At 43.1% G+C, this 14,259-nt stretch overlaps 1 protein-coding gene across 11 annotated transcripts in view; it reads left to right on the top strand.

The window, feature by feature from the left end:
* The first annotated feature begins 486 nt into the window (after positions 1-486).
* Positions 487-14,259, top strand: part of MAX (MYC associated factor X) — a 97,919-nt gene continuing 84,146 nt past the window's right edge. For 4 of the 11 annotated variants that reach the window (XR_010130863.1, XM_031001818.3, XM_055362078.2 and 1 more), the window contains exons 1-2: positions 864-1,131; positions 9,614-9,721. Coding sequence is in view for 8 of the 11 variants with exons in the window: in XM_031001818.3 (XP_030857678.3) it covers positions 1,096-1,131; positions 9,614-9,721 (144 nt within the window). In the remaining 3 variants the exon portion in view is untranslated. Of the gene's footprint in view, positions 1,132-1,860; positions 1,888-9,613; positions 9,722-14,259 lie in introns of all 11 variants that reach the window. The other 7 variants (XR_004067202.3, XM_055362077.2, XM_031001817.3 and 4 more) reach the window with 5 other exon arrangements.

The raw sequence follows: 14,259 nt of genomic DNA, 5'->3' as shown, positions 1-14,259 counted from the left end.
CCACAGTATATAAATATGATTTTAACTGGACAGGGAACTGCAAAAGTTTCCCATATTGATCCTTTTTGCAATCTTAATTATGGTACTCTGAGCTGGGATATTGCCTAAACTGCCTGGGCTACAACAAACTCTGAAGGGGCTTTTACTTCCACGTCCATAGTGGTTGAGGGTTCGCGTTGTGTGAACGCTGGAGCCTCACGTGAGTAGCTGAGTAGCGAGGATGGTCACTCCCAGATAAACGATTCTCGCGGCTGGGAGCGGTCGCCCGGCGAGGTCGGTCATTCTGCCTGTCCGGTAGCACCACGAAACACCTGCCACTGACACCTCCCCACCAGACCCCGAGGGTTCGCGCAGGCATCCCGAGCCGCGCCCCCTGGTCCGCCGCAGCCAGATTCCCTCCCGGGCGGGTTACGCCCCTAGGCGCAAAACGGAATCACTCCGTATGAAGAAGACAAAGTATAACCAGTCACACCAAAGAGAGGCAGCATTATTTAGCCGGCTACTCCCCCAGAGACTCCACCCAGTCCCCTGGGCCCGGCGTCCACCGCGCAGACGGTGCCCGGCTCCAGGAGCTCCAGCTCCCTCCACGTGTCCTGTCTTCCCAGCAGCCTCCTCTGCCGCCTCGGGAGGAAAATCTCCTGACAACTCGCGGTCTGCGGACTACGACTCCCAGGAGGCGCCGCGCCGCGGCTCTCCCCGCCCCCTCCCCGGGATGCGCAGGCGCCTTGGGCTCCGTCAACAAGCCGGGCTGGCGACGCCTGGATGCGGTTTCTTCCGGGATTTGTAGTTTTTCTGGAGCTACCCGGGCCGTCTGTCAGAGGGACAAGAACTACAAGTCTCGGCTGCCCCAGCGCTGCGAGCCTGGTCACGTGGCGGGGGCCGACCGGGCGTGCGTGCCGCCGTTGATCCGGTGCTGCAGTGAGGAGGTGGTTCTTGCCCGTGTTGTGTGTGTGTGTGAGTGAGAGAGCGAGTGAGTGAGTGAGTGAGTGTGTGTGTGGGGGGGACTCGGCTTGTTGTTGTCGGTGACTTCCCCCTCCCCTTCACCCCTTCCCCTCCCCGCCGCCGCTGCAGTGGCCGCTCCCTGGGCCGTAGGAAATGAGCGATAACGATGACATCGAGGTGGAGAGCGACGTGAGTCCTGGGGCTTCTTCCTTCCCGTGCGGGTTGTCAGGCGGGGACAGCGGCCGGGGCTCTTAGCGGGGCGACGGCGGGAGGGGGCCGGGCTGCCGCCGCCTCCTTCCCCTTCCCCTCGGGGCCAGGACTGCCTCCGTCGCGTTCCCGGTTCGCTCCCCTCCGGCTCCTGGCCGGAGCGGCCTCCTGGGACTGGAGGTTGGGGAAAGACACGCGGCTTCTGGGACCCCCACCTTCTCCCGTGGGGGAGGGTGCTGCGGCCTCCCGCTCCCACCTTCCCCGGCTCAGGATCCGGGGGACAAGGATGGGGGGCGCCCGGGATCCCATTGTCCGGATCCAGGGGAAGGGGACGGCGTTCAGGACCTGCCCCTTCGGACTGCGATCCTCTCCTCCCGTGACCCGCGGATCCTGGGGGCCGAGGAAGGGCGGAGAGGGGTTGGGGGTGCCTAGATGCCCGAGCTGGGTCTGCAGGGAGGAGACAGTGCTCGGGACCCCTCTGGCCCAGGTCGGATCCCGGAAGGAGGGGCGGCGCTCGGGACCCCTCTACCCCGCTACCGGATCCCGCCGAGGGTGGAAGGGTGGGGGCAAGGGGTGGGGAGGGAGGAAGGGGTGTCGGGCTGACTCCCCACCCTCCGCTTCCTCTGCCGCCGGCATTTTCTTTCTTATTATTGAATGTTAAGTGTAAAAATAACTTCTATATTTTCTATTTTTTTTTCTCTCTTATTCCAGGAAGAGCAACCGAGGTTTCAATCTGCGGTACGTCTCCTACTCTCCATTTCATTTTTATTTCCGTTCAGTTCTATTCCTTTTTGGGGTCAGAGAGAAAAAGAGATCGTACTATTACTTTTAATATTGTAGTAAACTCTAATGTTAACCACTAAGGTGAGGTGGGGCCTGGTTCTGGAGGTTGGGGGGGTTGCAAATCCCATTATTCTAGATTCTCAGGTGATAAGTTCGGTGACTCTAGGTGAGTAAGAGGAGCTGTATGCAAAGAATTGAATTGTTTTGTAGTTTTCAGATAGGGGATCCAGATGCCACTATGTAAGTGGAAATGAGAAATGCAGCATTCTGGTCTGGTAGTAGTATTTCAGGGCAAAGTGGTCAGAAGATTTATTTAGGAACAAGTAGGTTTTAAACCATATCTGTATAATTGTGTGAAGCTGAAGCCACATGCAGTAATCGCCTTTAACCAAGTCATGTGACTGCTATAGACCCGTAGAATCTAGCACAATATGGTATTCTAATGCAAAAATTGGAAATGTAGAGGAGCCAAACGTTACATCATCAAAGTGTCACATAAAGTTATTATGGTCTGATTCTCTGTATTTGAAGAAAAGGTATAAAGAAAATTAAGAAATAGCTGAGAAAAGTGGCATTGCAGAGACAGCTTTGCTGAAAGGTGATGGATGAGACCATATAATGTTATCAATAATTTCTTAGGGTTTTGATATTAATGTTCTCAGTAGATGGTTCTGTGGATTTAGATAAGCACTAATTTCATGTCTTTGGAGTCTGAGACAGTAATATGGATGTTTCATGAATAGATTTGAGGGAAAAAAGAATACACACAGAATAAATCAGAATCAGCGAGGGGAAGAGAAATAAGTATATCAGAGTGTCTAATATTTGATAGTTGGGAGCAGTAAGAAATGTATAGAATGGGGGTAAAAAGTTCAAATGCCCATGAGGGCCATAAAGAATAAAGAAGGAAGAGGTGAGGGCTTGGGTACTGGAGAGCAGTGCCTCTTCTAAAAAGTCAGCACTACTGAACTCCAGTGGTTTGTTACGTAGGAGTGAAGGGTCAGTATTGCCAAATCTTCCTATTTTTAATTTAATTTTATTTATTTATTTTTGAGACAGAGTCTCACTCTGTCGCCAGGCTGGAGTGCAGTGGTGCTATCTCGGCTCACTGCAACCTCCTCCTCCTGGGTTCAAGCGATTCTCTTGCCTCAGCCTCCCGAATAGCTGGGACTACAGGCGCGTGCCACCACACCCAGCTAATTTTTGTATTTTTAGTAGAGACGGGGTTTCACCATGTTGGCCAGGCTGGTCTCGATCTCTTAACCTCGTGATCTGCCAGCCTCGGCCTCCCAAAGTGCTGGGATTACAGGCATGAGCCACCACGCCCAGCCGATCTTCCTATTTTTAAGAAAGATTAGAAATCTAAAACTTTATGTTATTTTTCTGATTTTTAAAATGATGTGTGGAACAACTGTTTGGGGGCTTGTTAGAATTTGCAGGATGTCACTTTGATACCTCTGGTATAAGAACTTGATAACCACAGGATAAAGGCAAGCCATCTCAGTTATACCTGCTCTTCATTAGAGCAAGCAAAGATTGTGCAGGTTGTCTAAGCAGATAGGCATTAAGAAAACTTATTTATTGAGAGCTGATATTTCCATAAAATCCGGGGATGTAGTTGTTCCAGAAGTCTTAAAAATTATCCCTGGGTAATAGTCATTAAAGATAATTTGTTTTATTTTATTTATCCGTGAAGTATTCTCATATACTTATGCATATATTTGAAAATTGAATTCCTTTTTCACATTTACTTTTATCCTTCATGTTTGGGGCCTAGTCTGTTGAAAACTTTTTTTTTCCCTGCAAGTCTCCAGTTGTAAAATCTGTGCTAGGGCTTGGTCAGAGTTGGAGGGTAAGGATCGTTTAGCCTTCCTTTGCAGAATTATCCTTTGAATTGAAATTATACTGACTTCCCAGTAAGAGAAAGTTGTGTTTTTTTTGTTGTTGTTTGTTTGTTTGTTTGTTTGTTTGTTTTTTGGTGAAATTTTGGCTCGCAGTTCTTGAAAGCTTTCTGCTTTTCAAAATTTTCATCCATATGATTGTTGATATAAATTTGTTATTAAATTATTATAATGTTTCTGCTTTCCTGGAATGCTAATCTCATTGTTTTGTCTAGATGTTTTTAGTTTGCTGTTAAGGTGCCTAGGATTTTTCCTTTTGATTTTGGGGGTAGGCAAAGGAAGTTGGTTTGACACTTTGTTTTTAATTTAACACATCTATTTGTTGAGATTTCTAAATATTACTCTGCACAATGTAATTACAACAGCATGGAGAGAAAAAGCAGATGTGTTATAGACAAATTTTATAGTATATCAAACAACTATTGTGACTGTGTAGGGTAAAAAGGATTCCATTTTTTCCCCTCTGTGAATGCATCTGCTTACTTCTCAATATTTAATATAGATAATAAATATATTTTTTAAAATTTAAGAGGGAGCTGTTCTTAAGTTTTGCCTTAGAAAAAAGGTTTAAAAGAAGATGTGGACTGTGAACAACCAAATACTTAGGTATTCAGGACTACAGAAGATGTTGAAAAAGTTATTTGAAAAGGGTTCTGTGGATCCTAATATAAAAACATTCATGTATGTTTTATAATGTCACTACAATATATAGGCCTTACTACATGAGAAATGTAAGATACTGAGAACAGAGTTAGGAAGTTAGGCTAACTCTAACAGAAAGTGAAACTGATTTGGCAAATATTTTTTTCTATTGCTTCAGTACAAACGGAAAACAGCTTCTCCAATGACCAGTAAGCTTTGTTAAAGGAAGTAACCCCAAAGAGTATTCTTACTACTAAATTCAGTACATCGCAAAATCCCACTGATGTTATTTTTATTATATTTTGGAGGGAAGAGGTTGCATTTTAAAGATAAATTTCTGGGAGAGGTATATTATATTGCAAGGGCTTCCTTTTGCTTTATTTCTGTTTGGGAAATTTCTTTAGGAAAGAGTGAAAGTATACAAGGAATGTATGGGTTAGTGTGTTGGTCAGGAAATGCAAGTTTTTTTCCAGTGACCATCCTTGATGGCACCTGACTGAGTTGCAGTTGCAGTATACTTGTGAGGGGTTTGAAAACAGATTTGTGCAATTCCACTTCTGGACCTTTCTGGCATAAAATATTTTTAACTTCTCAGAGCTCTTTGCTTCTTTAGGAATATTCAGAAGAGAACGAGCTTGGTAGCCTCCGAGATTGGAATTCACTCAGGAAACTACTGTCTGTTTTACCTGCAGTCAGTTGCATGGCAAAAGTGCTGCACAATGCATGTACTTTTTCTCTGCTTAGAGTGTTGACAGTGATGCTTACAGTGATAACAAATGCCAGAGTTAGTTCCTAAATGTGCCTGTGTTAGAGTAAAAGTTGTTCTTATGTCTAAAAGAATTTTTCCAAGATGCCAGTAACGGTGAAATAGTTGTCAAAGAATTCAGCTTGGTTTTTAATTAAAATTTCCTGACCAAGGCATCCTTCTCTGAAATGGCTATAGTATGAGGCCCTGTTTGGATTATAGCATTTGCCAGTTCTTTTAGGCACCAGAAGAAAAAAGTTTGAAAACAAATACATACATTAGATAATGTTGGAAATGTATACCAGGCAATCAGCTACAAGCAGGACAGGTATTGGAAAATTGAAATCCATGTCTTTCTCTTAGGGAGCTTGGTGAGTTTATCCCATCCTACCTGCCTATTATTTTATGTTATAATTTTTGGGTTGATTAAAATGAATATTTTAAGTTGCTTAGAAATTGAGCTTTATCCTATCTTGTTCTTATCTATCAGAAGTAAGAAATAGATCTTTTCGGATGAGATTTTTGGGTCTGTGTATTCTCGTGTCCTTAGTCTCTAATAAGAATAGCTTGATAAGAATCATAAGCAACACAAGCTTCCCTCTAAAATACAACCTTCACATTTTGTAAAGGTAGTAAATATTGAGTGGGCAACTAATTCCCTATATGCTGAGAATTTTCTGTATTAGAATTGAGATGATTCCCCTTATAGGTGGGGTTAGCTGTCAGGTAGCCTGTAAGACATGGCATTGTTCTGGAGAACCTTGTGCATCCTGGAATAATGAAGCATTTATTTCCCTGTGCTATTTGCCTAGAACTTGGAGGAAATAAGATTACTGACTGATGTGATGCCTTGAACAAAGATGCAGTCTCTCTGCAGTAAGTTGGAAGGAAATAATTTTAAGAGATTTCCCTCAATTTTGAACAGACCTCCTTAGCCTAGATGACTTCTTGCCAACGTAGCAACTTCTTGGCTAACAAAATAATGTTTGCCTTCAACATCTAACAACACTTAAGATACACGTGCTTGGTAGTGTCAAAGATGGACAAATTGTAGGTGAAGATTTTTATTCTGGCTACCAGTATGGAAAGTTGGGTAGAAATATAACTGAGAGGCTGAATAAAAACTTTGGCAGAGATGTCAAAGCTGGAAGTGATTTGGTGCGGGAGTTTCTGTTGAGCATCTGTGGACCACTGCATAGCCCCTTAGTATTTCTGTTAGGGATGCCCTGGAGGAAGGGTTTTCTGGCAGACATCCAGACGTACAAATCCAGCATACTAGAAGAGTGGGCAGCATCCAGCCACTGTTCCCATAGGATGTGTAGGGGAGATGTTTGGGAGCCTGCTGTACAGTCCAAGAATACCTCTGTGGTCTCCTAGAATAGGGCCTAATTAATTTCACAAGGGGGTTTTCCGTACCATTTGTTTTCATTACTGAACATCATTCTCAGTACAGGCTCATCTGAGTAGAGTTTTATTTGTTCAAGACAATTGTTTGGCCTTGTTTTTTAAAACCAGTTTTGCATTTGGGGGAGGATATTAGATGCCTTACACTGGGAGTCTTCACCCAGTTTTTCTTCTTCAACTCTGAAATCTTGGCCCTCTCAAAAAGGGTTGCCAGCAAGCAATGACAGTTAACAAGGCAGTGATAAAGCCTGCAAACTAGTCCTCCAATGGGGGCGGGGATGAGGCGCGGGCAGTGTTATCGGTCTGGGTGGATCTGTGGTTTGGAAATGTTTCCCACAGAGAATTCTCAGCCTTGTGTAAAGGTTTTTCTGTTTTTCATGTGCTCTTTCAAAACATTAGTGATAACATTTAATTCAGAGTTGCCTGGAATTAGGCTTGTTAGTTCTGCATGTTTTTAACTTGTTCTTTCAAATCAAGCTTGGGGAAGAGAAAAATACATCCTTGCCATTGTCTCTGAGAGATTTAAAATTGACTCCACTAGTAGCTCAGGGATGGACATGGCAGCAGGGATTGGTGTAAGATTCCACTCTTCTGCTAGTTAAATTGGGCCTGGAACCACTACAGAAATTCCATCCACTGCTTTGAGAACAACAGTCCCCAGCCCAGGCTTTCTACCAGGCAGTGTGGACTGCTGCCTTTCCTTGTTGAGCCAACTTCTCAAACTTGGCTGGCTCCCCAGATGAGAAGCCAAGATTTCTGCTCATGATCTACAGCCAAGTTCACTTACAATCCTCCAACCGAGAGACTTGTCCATTTGAGTCCTTTCAGAGCTCAGTGAATGGGAGGGGGTAGTGCATTGTGGGGATGATTTTGGTGTTAGATTATACTTAGCTCCACCCCTTTAGTGCAGGTCCACGTGAAACCAAGTGCAACTTCATTCTAGCTGTTTGAGATTTGCAGGGCTCTCCCAGAAAGAAAACAGACAATTAGAATTTTATTTGTATCAACAAGAGGGATTGTGGGTAATTCTGGTGCACAGCTCTTAGCTGGGAGGAGGGCCAACAATCAGGGTGATTTAGTAGGCAGGAGTATCTTGGGCTGCTCTGGAGACCAAAGATGGGCGATTAATTTGCATGTAAATAAACCACCTTAGGTAGTATATAGCAAACAAGAGCGGCAGACACATGCCAAATGTTGTCTCTTGGCCTTTAAGCTCCTTAGGTATAGTCCCAGCCCAACTTATCTTTATGTAGATGATCAGAGGGAACAACAGTAAGTTCAAAAGGACTAGATACTTAAATAGGTTCAATTCTGTCGCACTATTTCATGCTACTGTTAGAAGGCATCTATAATTTTGCGCTAAAGTTGTATGATACAGAGTACCTACCTCTACCCTCAGGTTACGTGGTGTTCCAAACTTGACTGTCCTCTCAGCTTCATATTTCATGTCACTATAGTTCAGTAAACATTCATTTTACAGTGAATCCAGACTTAACAAGATTAGGACAACTTTAGAAGTGCTCCAGGCATCTGCCCCCAAAAGAGAGAGATGCTGTGGAGAACCATGGTTGTCATGGGAACCACATGTCCAGTTCAACAGAGCTGTAGGTGAGGTATTATGTTTAAGAGACCAGGAAGTAACTCAGATGACTACAGGTGCTCCCAGTCTCCTCTTCCTCTGTAATGACTAGGACTTTTAGGATTAAATAACAGGAGAATTTCAAGTCCTTTTCGTTTTCACAACTCTTGATAGATTTTTGTCTGTACGTCTTCTCTAGTACAAGGATTCATGTGAGGCAGCATTATTCTTGTGCTAAGCCAAGTTATTTACTCTTGTTCCGTTTTTTGAATTTCTGGCCCTCTGTTTGTGTAGATTGAAGCTACCTGAACTTCCCATGTACAGAATGGCTCTCTAGATCTAGCTCAGTGCAACCTTGTGCATTCAAGGTGAATGCTCAGAGCATAATTTCCGTAATTCCTAGAGTGTAGGTGTGATGAAGTTCTTCTTGCTTTGGGTTGTTTATGTTCCGTTGGAGGGGAGACCTCTCTGATGGGGACCTGCTGAAGTGCTCTTACCATGCTCTCCAGCGCTGTCTCTTCTGCCTGAAGCCAGAGCATTTGGCCATTCCTGATTTGGTGGTGGCAGTTTTGGTCCATCTCCAGCTGACTGTTCTTTGTGATTCCAAGCAGGCTAAGGCTTTGACTTGGATATTTAGATACTGCCAGTTAGCCTGACCTGCCACAGGTACCTGAGAGAATTTATTCTGAGTATGTGGTGTCAGAAGTTGTGCCCTCTAAGAACTGCCTGTGTGCAAGGAAGCCCTTGTCAGGATAGCACCTTGGATCTACTTTTAAAAAATAGGAACTCAGAATTCAGTTGTCATCTTATCAGCTCTGTCATAATGATCTCAGATTCATGCATCTAGGTTTTATAGAGGTTTTAGCTTCTATTATATGATTTGATGAGAAGGTCTTAAACTAGTGCCTTTTAGTGGGCTTGGGACTCATGGTGATGGTTTCACATTAAAGAAGCACCAGTGACTTAACTCTTTCTTCCCCTGGACACCCATCTGGGGAATCTCTTACAGTGGAGGTGATCACATCTTAAGAAGGGGCCACTGGAGCTTTCTCTAGTCACTTCCTAACCACAGACTGGTGGCTCTTCTGTCACATAAGCAAGTTGGGGGGGACCACTGATGTTACAGGAGAGTCACACTTTGTCCCCCTGAATAACTTTTATTTTACTTATGCATGAGCTGGATGCATCGAGCTACTTTGGATGTTCCTGTCGCAAGCGTTGCTCACCCCTTTCTCCCCCTTTAGCAGAGCCTAATTCTGGAGACTCCTAACTGCCCACCTCGAGAAATCCTTCCCAGTCCACTCGCCAGGGACAGTGCTGACAGCGTGTACTTCCAGGCTGTACCCCACCCACCTTGTACCAAGCAAAAGGAGTGACATTCCTAATGTGTTCTTTCTCCCATTCTTCTAGGCTGACAAACGGGCTCATCATAATGCACTGGAACGAAAACGTAGGGACCACATCAAAGACAGCTTTCACAGTTTGCGGGACTCAGTCCCATCACTCCAAGGAGAGAAGGTGAGTTTCCTGAGAAAGCTGAGTAGCTGGCCACTACTAGCTTGGAACTTGTTGCAGAGCTTAGCAGAGCACTCACCTATTGGGAAGGAAATGTAGTCAGAGATATTCAGGTAGCATGGTTGCCTTATTTTTGACTGTTTGGAGGATCACTGCATACCTTACCTACTCCAGTTTATCCTTAACAAAATATGTCAGATATAATGGAGCTATTTGTGAGATAATGGTAGGAGTTATCTTTTAAAATTTGTATTATTTGTAATAAATTCAAGAAATTATAACTATACACTATAGTATAAAGAGTGGCCAAGAGTTCGTTTGGGATAACAGTAAAGGTTCCAGAGGTCATTAATACCCTAGACCTCCATGAGAATTCCTTTCCTATGGTTCAAAGTTAATACTTATTGTAAATGAGCACTTGCAGAAATGTGTGTAATGTATGTGAAAAACAACCTGGGCACCATTGATTTTCCAGCCCCAATAATTGTTATTTCCAAGGCGTATAAAGAGCATTTTAAGCTGTGGGACAAAAGACTTGAGTGAAGAGACATGTTCATGTGAAACAGAAAAAAAATAACCATTCTTCCCCACTCCCTTCTGGAACCTAGCGTTTTCCCTGGAGGGCTAGGCACCAGCTGTTTCTACATTTGAAAAACAAAATTAGAAGCTTTGAGTAAAAGCCTGTGGGTTAGGGTCACTCCCTGGAATTTGGAGAAAACATCTGCATGGCTAGTTCCATCCTTGACAGAGAATGTAGTTGTCTGCAGCAATTCATTGGAATAACTGGCAAGCTGGGAAGAGGACCTATGCTTTTGCTTTAGTGATCCAGTGTTTTATAAAGAAGGAACTATTCTGTTAAGAACAATCTTTGCTTTTGGGTGCACTTTGATTTAGTTCTGTGCTGGGGGTCCTGGATTTGTTTGGTTATCCAGGATCAAATTTGGAACCCTTATGCTTTCATTTTTTATATTGTCACTCTGGTAAGTTATGGCCTCTATACTTTATCTAAGGTGTGGCTTTCCATGTGGCGTAAACATGGAGAAGTTCTGACCTTTATAAAGAACAAAACAGGCCATGTGCATACCTGGTATTGCAAAACCAGAATTTGCCATGGGTTAAGCCTACTTAGTGTGGACTTGATTTAATGACCTTAAACCAAGGTACTTACCTGGAATAACAACCTTCCTGGGTACAACACTAAGTACCACGGAAATCTTTATGACTAGAGACAGACTCACCCCTTTAGTCAAAGTAAACACATGCCAAAGATTATCTCTTAGGTTTCTTTGACCTGTTGACAGTTGGTGCTTATTCCTGTACCATAGTATCAATTAAAATTGCTTTGGTAAACTATATGGAAAAGAGATGCCTTCTAAGTCTCACATCTAACCAGGAGTGGCACTGGGGCAATGTTTCTCAAGGGGTGAGTTGCAGACCACCCACATAAGATTCACTACTGAATCAGCCTTTCTGGATGGAAACCTGGGAATCTGTATTTATAACAAGCAGTCAGATGATTCTTAGGCATTCTTAAGTTTGAATACATTGGGAGAGGTGGGTCATAGGATCACAACTATACCTTTTCCTTATCCAGCCTATTTTACAATGCCATAACATTCTTCCTTAAGTCCTTATAATTACATTATTCTAAATCCTATTTTCTCCTTTCTTTCTTCAAGGAAGTTAAAGGTTTGAATTTGGTAGTCTTACAAATGGAATAGTTTGTCATTTGTTGTGGCTCATTTATTTACTCATTCATGCCGTTCAACACATACTTACTGAGGGTCTGCTACATGCCAGGCACTATCCTAGATACTGGGAATACAGCAGTAAACAAAACAGACAATAACAGGAGCTCTTGCTCTGATGAGGAAACGATTAAAAAATGAAGTAAGAATTTAAAATATATGTATTATGTCAGGTAAGTACCATGGAGAAAAACAGAGAAGAAGAGTTGCAATTTTAATTATGGCAGAGAAGAAGAGTGTTGCTGGCAAGGTGACATTTTAGCAAAGCTTTGAACAAAGTGAAGCAAAGAGTAGTGCATCTGTCTGGTAATGAGCATTCCAGGCAGAGGGAATGCAAGTGTGGTAGCACTGAGACAGGAACCTGTAAGCATTCCTGGGCCAGGCAGGGAAAACAAAGAGGCCAGAGTGGGTAGAGTGGAATGAGTGAAGGGATGGTGGCAGGAGATGCCGTCAGAAAAGTAGCAGGACTAGGAGAGAGGAGTGGTCCAGGGGAACCAAATTCTAGAGCCAGTCAACAAAACCCCAATTTGAGAATTTACTAGATACCATTCTAATTTCAGAATCCTCCTATCCTGTGTTATAATCCGAATATGTCCTACTGACAGTGAATGAAGGAAATGTCTATAAGCTCTCAACCTCTTCCTCTTTAAAAAGCGAGCTGCCAGCGCTGTTTCATAGGTGCCGTGAGTCTAACAGCATATTTGGGTCCCTCAGGCTTAGGAGTTCTCACTAAACCTGGTGTTTTTTTTAGTGTGGTATTTGAACTAAAGGAAATAGGCTCATTCTTAGATTGTGGTAATTAAGGTTATGACATTATGTAAATAATCATGAAATGATTATTTTACCATGTGAGTTTTGGGAAACTTAGATTCTTAAAGGGAAAGCCTTTGATTTGGGTCTCTCTGTGTTCCAGTCTCCTTTGACTTAAGCATCTTTATGTTTCAGCTGACTTCTCCCTTAGCATTTGGATTATCTGTCATATGCGTCCTAAGCCTTTTGTTTTTTAAAGAGAAAGCAATATGTTAATTGAATTGGATCCTAACCAATAATAGGGGATACTTGTGTAAAAAAGAAAGAAAGCTTTAAATGTGGGACCCAAACTCTATTTACCCTTTGTTTTCTGTATTTCTACTATAAATTAAAATCATTTTAAAAAATGGTTGGCTGGGCATGGTGGCTGATGCCTGTAATACCAGCACTTTGGGAGACAGGCAGGTGGATCGCTTGAACCCAGGCGTTTGAGACCAACCTAAGCAACATGGCAAAACTGCATCTCTACAAAAAATACAAAAATTAGTTGGGCGTGGTGATGCTTACTTGTAGTCCTGGCTACTTGGGAGGCTGTGGTGGGAGGATCACTTGAGTCTGGGAGGTCCAGGCTGCAGTGAGCTGTGATGGCACCGCTCCAGCCTGGGTGACAGAGTGAGACCCTGTCTCAAAAAAATAAAAAATAAGAATTACCTTTTTCTTGAGGAAAAAAATCAGTAATAATTGACATTGTATTGCAGTGTAAAATTAAATCCACACAGCAGTTGTATAAGGTATGGTACTGTTATTTGACAGTTAGTTATTACTGCTGTTGCTCCTGTCAGTGTTGTTAACAGGCTCAAGATCACTATCCCATCTGTAGCAGGACAGGGGCTAGAACTCAGGATTGCCAGTTGCAAGTTCCATCTTTTTCCTATACCATATGGGTAAGCAGTTTAAGGATATTTTAAAGAAATCTTGCTTAAATACTTGTATCTTGTCATTGTCCTGGGAGCTTCCCCTGGATAGGCCGATTAATCTTGGCAGTGTGTCATACCACGGCTACTACAGAAATGCTATCCTCTGAGGTGGCGTATGTAGGTAACACTGAAATGCAGGGTATTAAGGATCATTTAAAGCCTATAATTTCTTTCTGAGTTCACATAGTTGCTCTGAGCTCAAGAAAATAGACCATTACAGTTGGTGGTTCATTTGGGTTTTGCCATAGGTCCCAGAGTTAGCAAGTAGACCCTCGAACTCTGTTGTTTGAGTCTTTTGTGTTCCTTGCAGTTTCTCAACTGTACGTGGAGTTCCACTGTTGTTCCACTGGGAACAATAGGATGGAATTAGAATCATCAGCCAGCCAACCAGAGTAATGGAGTAAGGGCAAGATCAACTGTAGCCCCCTCCCCACTTTTTTTTTTTTTTTTTTTTTTTTTTAACAGAGATGTTACTTTTATAGAAAGTATTATTTAAGTGTCCTTGCTTGGGTACCAGGGAGTGTTACACAATGGTTCACTGGCACTAAGCTCACCATACTTATGTTGGGGAGCAAGACCTGATAGCCAGCCTTTACATGGGAGTATAATTCTGTCCTCCATCTCATAAGCCCCAGTACCTGAGCCAGAATGATTATAACCAACCACACTGTCTCTTTATCATGGATGGCTTTAGCAGTAGGTTATTTTCATCATTGCCATTTGTAGCTCTACAGTGGTTTATAGTAATTTCTCATCTTTTAAGTCTCTCCCTCAGTGCCTGTTGTTATCAAACTCATTGCTCTCTGAGGCAGTTGAGCTCTGCATTTCTCCCTTATGGGGAGAGCTGTGTTGGAGAGAGAGAATATAACTTCAAATGAAAATAAAGAAAAACAGAATTTCTTGATTTGGAGGTGAGAATTTGAGGGCACTGCCTCTGTCAGTTCCTATCACAGATTCTGGCACATAGTAGGTTCTCAGTAAGTAAATTGTGGTGGAGAGAGAGAGCCAGAGGAAACAGCAGGCTTGCTCAGCCATTAAAGAAAACAGCAACAGTCAATATTATGTG

Source organism: Gorilla gorilla, chromosome 15 (assembly GCF_029281585.2).
Source record: "Gorilla gorilla gorilla isolate KB3781 chromosome 15, NHGRI_mGorGor1-v2.1_pri, whole genome shotgun sequence".
In the NCBI taxonomy this organism is placed as follows: Eukaryota; Metazoa; Chordata; class Mammalia; order Primates; family Hominidae; genus Gorilla; species Gorilla gorilla.
The sequence above is the reverse complement of the archived record's forward strand: the minus strand, read 5'-3'. Positions and strand labels throughout refer to the sequence as shown.